This window comes from Myotis davidii, unplaced genomic scaffold (genome assembly GCF_000327345.1).
Source record: "Myotis davidii unplaced genomic scaffold, ASM32734v1 scaffold902, whole genome shotgun sequence".
Taxonomy (NCBI): domain Eukaryota; kingdom Metazoa; phylum Chordata; class Mammalia; order Chiroptera; family Vespertilionidae; genus Myotis; species Myotis davidii.
Window position 1 is genome coordinate 3,458,584 of NW_006293951.1, and position 10,242 is coordinate 3,468,825.

Genomic DNA, 10,242 nt, shown 5'->3' on the forward strand with positions numbered 1-10,242 from the left:
TACTCATTTCATGGATCCAGGTGGCCACTTCAGAAGGTGCACTTGGTAGTTCCAGTCACCTCCAGAACCTGGGAAGGGGTTCTCGTAATGGGCATCAACATGTCCAACTGTAACGTGCCAGGATGATTCCCATAAGGCTGTGCCTTATAGGGCATCCTTTTAAAGTCCAGTTTCCATTGCCCGTGAGTCAGTAAAAACAAACAAACACCCAAACCTATGTGCTTTTCCCATTGCTGAGTTCTTCCATCACTGCTAGGAAAACAGCGTGCACGTCAGCCCACTGAGCTGTTGTGATTTTACCTTCCTTGATCACAGTGGTGGCCCTCCAACCAGGGTGTTGTTCATTCAGCTTGGAACTGTCATTCATCAACCAAGCAGCTCCCTGTTGGTCATTTGAGAGGTGTTTATAAGGCACTGTCCACGTGATGATGGAATCTAGCAGCTCGTCACTCAGCTCCAGAGTCAGTCCTGTGGGGAAGGCGGCTCCTGGCTGTAGCTCCTCGCATGCTTCTTGTAACAGGATTCCAATATAAACCAGTTCCATTTTATCATGGAACTCTTCTCAGCATTGCCTTCCCTCATTGGAGTGTTTTTCTTGACATCATGGTTATTCAGGTTTCAAGATTATGTTATGTCTCTCAGTCATAGGGACAGTTTAGATTAATGTTCAATAGCAAGCCAGTAATTGCCTCTCAAATGACAAATCTTTCGTCCAACATCCCTAAAGTTGTCACCGGGAGATGCTCACAGGCTGTTGCCATACGTCCCAGTGTGTGCTCCGCATGGGGCTACTGAACAGTTCGTACCAACACCCCAGCTTCTTTCCTATATCTGCAGCCCAGGCAGTCTTATTTCCATTTAGCATGTCCAGTGAACGTTGCTCGAAGGGTGATTTACACGCCTCTGTTCTACCTCCGGGGGAAGCGTTCCCATTTAGACATAATATCCATTCCCATAAAACATTCCCATAAACGCTGTTTAAACATTCCAGTTTTCACCTAAACTTCCACCTTAATCCTATCAACCTTAACATTTTTATATTCTATCAAAGTAATTGTAGCCTGCGTTACTTCACCAAAAGATTTTGGTAGCGTAGTGCATGTGGGGAGTCCCAGAAACATCTCAAAGCTCCCTGCCTCCCACTGTTTTACCCACTTTTGTTCTCCTCGCCCCCCACCCCCTCCCACTATTTTACCCGCTTTATGCATTTGGCTTTTAAGTTCCCAGCAGGGTGTTGAGCTAAGAGACCCTGATCCTTTTGTCAGTCTCTATTTTGATTACTCTCTCTGATTGTTGCCCCAAGCCATCCCAGGTCTGGTTTCTCATTAGAATCTTTGCCTTCCCTATGTTTAAAATTTCTCCAAATTTAGACTAAACTTGCTTGGGACCTTTAATGAAGGGGGATCTGTAGGGGTCCCATTGGTCTACCCAATCTTATATATAGGGTGTCCCAAAATTCACACAAGATTTGAATTTTGCGTGAGCATTAACAACAAAAATAAAAGCTTAATTTTACTTGGTTTATTGAATCAGATTCTAATATCTGTTGCCCTTTGATTTCAATCCCTTTTATTTGATAAGCATTACCAAGTACCAATTATGGCCCAGGAGCAGGGACAATGAAGACCAATGAAGACCACGGCTTTGCATATGTGCCAGCAAAGCCGTGGAGGCCATTTACCCGATGTGCTATTCCATACATAACCCTATACTGTATACTTTATGAATCAATAAAAAAATTACAATTTTTAATTATAAACCTATGTTTTCTATCAAAATTACTTCTTGCGTGAATTTTGGGACACCCTGTAGTAGTGCTCTATGAGTCTATTAAGACCTTTGTTTCAACCACATCAATATTCATTTTATTCATCCCATTTCTTTTTTTATTTTTATTTTTTAATCCTCACCCAAGGATGTTTATTGATTTTAGAGAGAAAGGAAGGGAGAGAGAGAGAAACATTGATGTGAGAGAGAAACAATGATCAATTACCTCTCGTATATGCCCCAACCACGGATCAAACCTGCAACCTAGGTATGTGCCCTGACTGCAGTCGAAACAAGAACCGTGTGGTGTACGGGACGACGTTCCAACCAACTGAGCTACCTGGCCACGGCTCATCCAATTTCTTAACCCTCTAAAGATTTCCACCCTGCTGGGATGAGTTTCTTGACGCTTCCCTTTTTCCTCTTTGATTTGCTCCTATCAGTGTTTGCTTTATTCACCTGATTTCTTAATAACTGTTTAAACATTTCCACTCTGCTGGGGATGGGTCCCTGAACTCTCTCCCCTGCCTCTTGGCATTTTCTTGTTAAATAATCTAATGTTTTTATTAGCATCGGTAAGATTCATGAGGGGAAGCTGAGACAGCAAATCTGACCTATTTTGTGGCAGTAAAGTTACACGGGTGCCGTTGCACTATTTATCATGACCGCAATAATGAGCATATTCAGTGGGTGAATATCCTAATTATCATAAAGCCAATTCCACACAGGTTACGTATGAATCATATCAACTGCTTCCTCCGGGGTGTTGCACTTGGCATTTGTAGGGGGAGTTGGCAGTCCCCCTTCTCAGGGTAAACAGACTTTGCAGAAGCTTTCATCCCGTCCATCAGGCTGGCTGTTCCCTCAGGGATCACCTGTTGTGTGTCTGGATCGTAGGGAGCCGTCTGTGAGCGTCCCAGAGGTAGCGGTGGGTACTCCCATCAACCCAAGTTTTGGAAAATTCTCAACCATTTTTCTAAACATTTGCTTCCATTCCTCTTTTAAAAAGAAATCCTTCTGAAACACGGATAAAGCATGGAAATCTGTCTTGCTCCGTCTCCCGTATCTCTCAGCCTCTTTTTCTGTCTCTGTCTCTGTGCTGTAACTTGGGTGATTTCTCCATATCTGTCTCCCAGGTGATTCTCTTTGTTGCCTGGATCTCATTTGCACTTAACCCTTCCTTATACATTTTAATCTCCGTGGCCCTATAAACAGTCTTTAGTCCTTTGTGCTTCCTTTAATTTCCTTAAGCATAAAACATACATATTTTATATTCTTGCTCAGAAAAGTTTCAGTATCTGATGGGTTGTATATCGAGGATATATTCCTCCATGAAGGCTTTCTGGTTTTTCTTTCACCGGGCATCTGAGGTCACTGGCAACACGAGTTTCCTTGAAATTAAAAATTTCAACTTCGCCGAAACCGGTTTGGCTCAGTGGATAGAGCGTCGGCCTGCGGACTGAAGGGTCCCGGGTTCGATTCCGGTTAAGGGCATGTACCTGGGTTGCGGGCACATCCCCAGTGGGGGGTGTGCAGGAGGCAGCTGATCGATGTTTCTCTCTCATCGATGTTTCTAACTCTCTCTCTCCCCCTTCCTCTCTGTAAAAAATCAATAAAATATATTTTAAAAAAAATTTCAACTTAGTGTTTCTTTGGGGTATGCAGGTGGCATAAGTTTGGGTTCCAAACGTGCTTGAAAGCTGGCCAGGAGGTAGGAGGAATTCTCAGGCAGGCTCTTTTTCTTTTCCTCCCAGAGCCAAGGCAGGGCAGACGCTTTCCTGGGCGGTACAGGGTCTTTTGTGTATGTGTCGTATCATTTTGTTTGTTTTTCCTGTCTTGATCTCTTTTCCCTGAGGTTTTTACCCTCTGTGGGTCCTAGCTTTATGCAAGAGGATCTACTGTCTGGTGAAGGAACAATAAATCATATACTGTATACCAGTCTCTCAGTGTCTAGTATAAGAGGGGAAATTGATTTTCACTTCCCATGTGTAAATTTTTCATAGTCAAAGCAAGAAAATAGCCCCGGGTCCTAGTTTCCATTATTTAAGAATTTGTGTTTTCTATGACATTGAACATTTTTTCCATCAACCGTAAATAAAGTAGCTGCCACGCTGTTAGGGGTTTGATTCAACTGCTTAAAATCCTCTGCCTTTCAGCCTAAGTCCAATCAGGAGACAGACTAAACTACACAATAATTTAAACAAAGGAGTGTAGTGTGAAGAATTGTTAAGCTATACTAACTAGGAAAGCAACTCTAAAGCCTTGAAGGAAACGCTAAAGGGTGGGTACCTTAGGAATGACAAAGTTAGAAGGGGAGGCTCCACTTCCCAAGACCGAGGTTCATTCCTCGTTGAAGAAGGAGTGGTTGCAGGTCGTTAGATGGTGGAGAAGGTCAATGGGTTGCCTAGGCCTGAGCTGATCCTCAAACGTCAAGCAAGTAGAAAACCATGTCCCAGGCACCAGTGAGCTGTGGGTGGTGAACAGGCAGGCACACAGAAACTGTCAGGGCGCCACTGTGGGTGTGAGAGCTGCGTGTGCAGTATCCGTGTACGGAGGGTCATGTGAAGGTGACCACTGGCCCATCTCTGAGACGGCCTACTTCGGGCATGTGGCTGGGGAAGTGTGCCACCAGCTGTGTACCTCACATGTCGGCACTACTGATCAACATGCAACAGGAGCGAGAACAAACACAACACTGCACTCTGAACCGAGAAGAAACCCCTTCCTCCTGCAGTGCCCTCTACTGCTGAGACGCAGCGCGTGCTCACTGTAGAAGAAATGCTTACAGGCCCATTGTCACAGGCCGTGTACTGAGTGAACTTGGAGCTGAGAGGCAATAAATAGGTCACTGGTACAGGAGCTGACTGCTTTAAACCCAGCGCCTGTCACTGTGTCTGACAGAGAATCAAGAAAGAAATAAAAACGCAGTGCCCGACATCCAGGAACTGATCTAGCTCTCGCAGGTATGCCTCACTGTTACTGCAAACTGATCGGATGCTCACAACTAAGCCATGTGCTCCTACGGAACATGAATGGCCCCATAAGAACATCCACTTTGAACAAGGCCACTGTGCAACCCACAAAATACCAAGCATCCTCCTCTCTTGCTAAAAGAAATAAAAACGCAGTGCCCAACATCCAGGAACTGATCTAGCTCTCGCAGGTAGGCCTCACTGTTACTGCAAACTGATCGGATGCTCACAACTAAGCCATGTGCTCCTACGGAACATGAATGGCCCCATAAGAACATCCACTTTAAACAAGGCCACTGTGCAACCCACAAAATACCAAGCATCCTCCTCTCTTGCTAAATTAGTAACTGCTTCTTCACTTCCTTACCAGTCACAGCTCTGTCCCCCACTTCAGTCTCCCTTCCCATAGATCAGTTACTGGATGCCCAGCGATAGAATTGTCCTGACTTTTGACCGCATCCAAGTCAAAGCAAGTCTCTACTACTTCCTAGACCCAGGCCAAAATTACCCAGCAAAGCCCAGATCCTATACGAGGTGTCTCTACACCTCTTACTAAGACATCCCGCAGTTCTCCGGGGTGTGAGTTCTTTCGCTCTGCAATGAGTAATTCATAAATCTAACTACTCAAACACAGGTGTGTTCTTGGGGTTTTTGACTGAAGAGCATTGACAGAATAAATGATGACTAAGTATATCTTTTTTTAAATCATTTTTTAATTTTTCAATTGCAGTTGACATACAATATTATATTAGTTTCAGGTGTACACCCCAGTGATTAGACATTGTATAACTTATTAAATGATCATCCCAATAAATCTCATACCCATCTAACACCATACACAGTTAATACAATATTACTGACTATATTCCCTATACTTTATTTCACCATGACCATTCTGTAACTACAAATTTGTAGTTCTTATCTCTTCACCTCTTTTACCCATCCCTACCACCCCCATCCCATCTGGCAACTGTCAGTTTTCTATCTGTGAGTCTGTTTCTAGTCTGCTTGTTCATTTATTTTGTTTTTCAGGTTCAATTGTTGATAGGTAGATATCTGTTGCCATTTTACTGTTCTTTTTTCTTCTTCTTCTTAAAGAAGACCTTTTAATATTTCATATAATATTGGTTTGGTGATGATGAACTCCTTTACCTTTTTCTTATCTGGGAAGCTCTTTATCTATCCTTCAATTCAAAATGATAGCTTTGTTGGATAGAGTAATCTTAGTTGTAGGTCCTTGCTTCTCATCACTGAATATTTCGTGCCATTTCCTTCTGGCCTGCATAGTTTCTGTTGAGAAATCAGGTGACAGTCTTATGGGAACTCCCTTATAGGTAACTGCTTTTCTCTTGCTGTTTTTAGGATTCTCTTTGTCTTTAACCTTGCATTTTAATAAAGCTTGTATAAAGCATCGGTGACAGAGTGGTTTAAAAGGATAGTTTATTTGTAATTATGTGAGGTGATATTAACTAAACTTATGATAATCATTTTGCAATATATACACACATCAAATCACCATGTACTTATAAAACTAATAGAGTGCTAAGTGTCAACTATATCTCAGAACTGGGAAGAAAGGATCCTTTAATATTGTAGACAGTTTTTAGTTTTAATAAATTAGTTCATGTAAACAAAACACAATAAATAAAATAAAAAACCAACCTTTAATTTTCTGGTAACTTTTCACTTTGTCCCCAGATTTGATAGTTCTATAGTTGGGAGTTAAATATAGAAAGTGTGACTATGAATGCATATATCTGTTGATTTCTTGTACTTACAAAATGAAGTTTAACAAAAATATAATCTGGATAATTATATATACAAGAAATAAAAGCCTCTGAATTTGGGGATTGTATAGATGTACATGTATACAGGAAGTGATCAATACCTATATTCTGGTACACTTTTAATGGGAGAAGTGCCAAGAGCAGTTTACTTAGTTCTTGTTTCCTCCACATTTTAAGTAAATTCACATACCGGTGAGTTCAGAAGCAAAGAGTATGATGATGTTTCCCACCTACCCATCCTCTCTTAAAACCATTCAAATGAAACCATTTAACTCTTTAATTATGGTGGGATAGAAATGACCTATTTTCTGTATGGTCATAAAGAAAGCTTTTATTTATTAGCACAAGAATTTTTTTGGAAATTGGTATTTTCGAGCTCAATGCTGTGACTATGTTTTTACTTGGAATCTTCCCCTCCATTTTTCCTTGTTCTGTGCAGATTACCAACGCCTGATGACGGTGGCTGAGGGCATCACCACACTCTTGTTCCCATTTCAGTGGCAGCATGTATATGTGCCCATCCTCCCTGCTTCTCTGCTACATTTTCTTGATGCTCCTGTCCCTTATCTGATGGGTCTTCAGTCAAAAGAAGGAACTGACCGTTCTAAACTAGAACTTCCTCAAGAGGTAAAAGTTATCATGAATGATGAAGCATTTGCTGTTTGTTGATTTAGGTCAGGGATACTTCCCTTAGATAGTATTGCTATTGTCCAAACCCTGTCTCTGTTCTGAATCTCCCAAAGTAGGTTTCGGGCAGAGCTAGAGACTGCAGGCCCTGACTCCTGGTGGTTACTGTGACAGTAGTTAATTGAACCTGGTGCAAAGCAGGACGATGGCATATAAATTTGTGAAGATGGAATAATAGTAGTGTTACTTAATTGCTATATTATTCTAATGACATTTTCTTCCCTTTCCCCCATTCACATTATACATTTTGTTTCTAAAACAATGCAGCCCAATTTTAACATCCTTTGAAATCATTGTATTAAACGAGGCAAATTTGATTCTTGACCTCCATCAAATGAAAAGTAGCATCTTTCAGCAAGCTAGGGATAATGGAAGTATCAAATGCTTTAGTATTCGTTGTTTTCTGGCCTAAGGCTAGTTATCAACTTTTTCTAAATGTCAGCTTAGCTAGGTGGTAGAGATAAGAATTCTAACCCCTAGTTTTTAGGCCCCTTAAGGTTACTGTGCTTTCTGTGGGTTGTATTTTCAAATGTTGTTTAAGGAGAAAGTAAACAGGAACTTTTGAAAGCATTTTAAATCTGGTTTTTAGCTGTTGTTTAGGGTCCTCAGAATTACAGTGTTAAGCCTTTGAAATGAAATATCGATAAGAATGCCATGGCCTATTAAAAAACACAAAATGGTAATTACATTATTATCTATTTAATTAGCACCTTTCTTAATGAATCTTTTGTTCTGTGCTTCACTTTTTTTCTTATTTCCCATAGAATGTCTCATTTTAATAAGTGAATTTAAAAATAACACACTAAGCTGCAGCCATTATACTCAGTATTGATTCCTGTAATCATCCATTGCTTATTTTATTATAATGAACATTTTCCTACCAAAATTAGCATTTTTGTTCCTGGGAAAGTAAGCATGATTCAGATCATATAAAACACACATGCAGACTATCTTGGTCTTTTTAAGCTTTATTGTTTGCTTTCTGCTTTTGCCTCCTTATTATACCTCTTTTTTTTTTGTTACCTGAATGCTCTTGTTTTCTCCTTTATTAGATTGATCTCAGTATCGTGATGGCTTAAAGACGTAACTCCTTTAATTTTCAAGGAAAAAGAAATAAATTGGCCAAATGAATTTTGTTTTAAAGTCTTAAACAGTGACCTGTTTTAGTTTCTTGAGTATCTGGTCTATTTGTATGTTACTCAGATGATATTTTATGAGATCCTTTGTTTATATGTAAATATCATCATTCCATTTTTTTCATGAATAATAATTGTTGAGGATTTTAAGATACTACCGCCCTGCATGAGTAATAAAATAATTGTTGAGGATTTTAAGATACTACCGCCCTAGCTGGTTTGGCTTAGTGGATAGAGTGTCGGCCTGTGGGCTGAAGGATCCCGGGTTCAATTCTGGTCAAGGGCACTTGCCAGGCACATGCCAGGTTGTAGGCTCGATCCCCAGTAAGGGGCGTGCAGGAGGCAGCCAATCAATGATTCTCTCTCATCATTGATGTTTCTGTCTCCCTCTCTCTTCCTCTCTGAAGTCAATAAAGATATATTTAAAAAAAAAAATACTGCCTTGATGTAGTTGGGAAATCTTTCTGTCTCTGTGTGTATCCTTTCACGCTAAAGATAAACTTAAAAAATTTTGTAAGTTTTACAGTAATATCTGTGATTTTCTAATTTTTTATTCATTAAATCACTATTCAATAAATATACATACCTATCTATTCATAGAGTAGAATAATATGAAATTACTTGCATCAGCTGTGACAATAGCAGTGCTTTTGTATAGAAAGTATAAATTAGTACATGGCTTTCAGAAGAAAGTATATCACTTTGCTCTGGTATCATTTTACAATGAGATGAAATAATGTACTTCACATAATTTCGGGAGGAAATAGGTATAAAAATAGCCATTTAAAAAAGTACTTACTGGTTAATACACTAACCACCCCCCCCACCTTTTTCTGAAAACTGTAAAATAAAATAATAACTAAAAATAACAAGGCTTCTTAGAATAGTTGTGAAAATGTTTACGAAATGGTTATTTTAAGAACGTATGATTTTAGTTGTTAGTTGACTAATGTAACTACATAGACTTAGAATTAACCACCCACTCACTTTCCCCATGATTCCAAATGATGGGTACAGGGAGCTATTTGTTGTATTGTGTTTTTCTGGGGTGGGGGATGATGGTGGAAGGATATAGCACTGAGGAATAATTGCATAGGATGGCACCTCACTTTTTAAAAAAATATATATTTATTGATTCAGAGAGGAAGGGAGGAGAGAAAGATAGAAACATCAATGATGAAAATCACCAATCACCTGCCCCCTGTATGCCCCCTACTGGGGATCAAGCCTGCAACCCAGGCATGTGCCCTTGACCGGAATCGAACCCGGGACCCTTCAGTCCGCAGGCCGACACTCTATCCACTGAGCCAAACCAGCTAGGGCACTTCAATACATTTTTATAACAAAAGTTCACATTTCCCGTTTCTACTCTGTGATAATCAAAGCCCCAACTTGGGCTCTTCTCTCCATTCACAGAGAGTCTCATGGGAACACAGAGCCAGGCCAGTAGCCATGGTGCTGGAACACCCACCTTGCCACACACTTTCAGCTCAGCAGTGATGACATGAGCAAAACAAGCTTTAAAATTTCCCAAAATGCATCACTTTTTCTTTTTTTAGGAGAAGGTGAGGGATAAAAAGGATAGCAGGAAGGCATTAAATGGAAGCAGTACGAAATGTAAGCGGTGCGAGGTTGCTGGTTAACATTTAGATTAGCAAGTTAGTGGATTTTTTCTTCCATTTTAAAGATACTGAATCATCCATTTGAATTATGGTGACCTACTTTCTCCCTGTAAGCTTTTCAATATAGCCTGCTTTCTAGAGACTAAAATACATGTAAAGATGTGGTTTTAAAGAAAGCTGTAAACAGCACTACTGTCTTCAGCAAGATGTGTGACTCAAGCTCTACTTCATTTAGAGAAAACTGTTGACATTGGAGAAGAGGAAAGATGTA

General features: G+C 40.3%; 1 protein-coding gene across 1 annotated transcript in view; it reads left to right on the forward strand.

Annotated features, from left to right (window-relative positions):
* The window catches only part of DENND5B (DENN/MADD domain containing 5B), an 831,092-nt gene that overhangs the window by 756,326 nt on the left and 64,524 nt on the right, over positions 1–10,242 (forward strand). Inside the window, exon 5 of the mRNA XM_015566631.1 lies at positions 6,966–7,153. Within this exon, the coding sequence (XP_015422117.1) occupies positions 6,966–7,153 (188 nt within the window). The remainder of the gene's footprint in view (positions 1–6,965; positions 7,154–10,242) is intronic.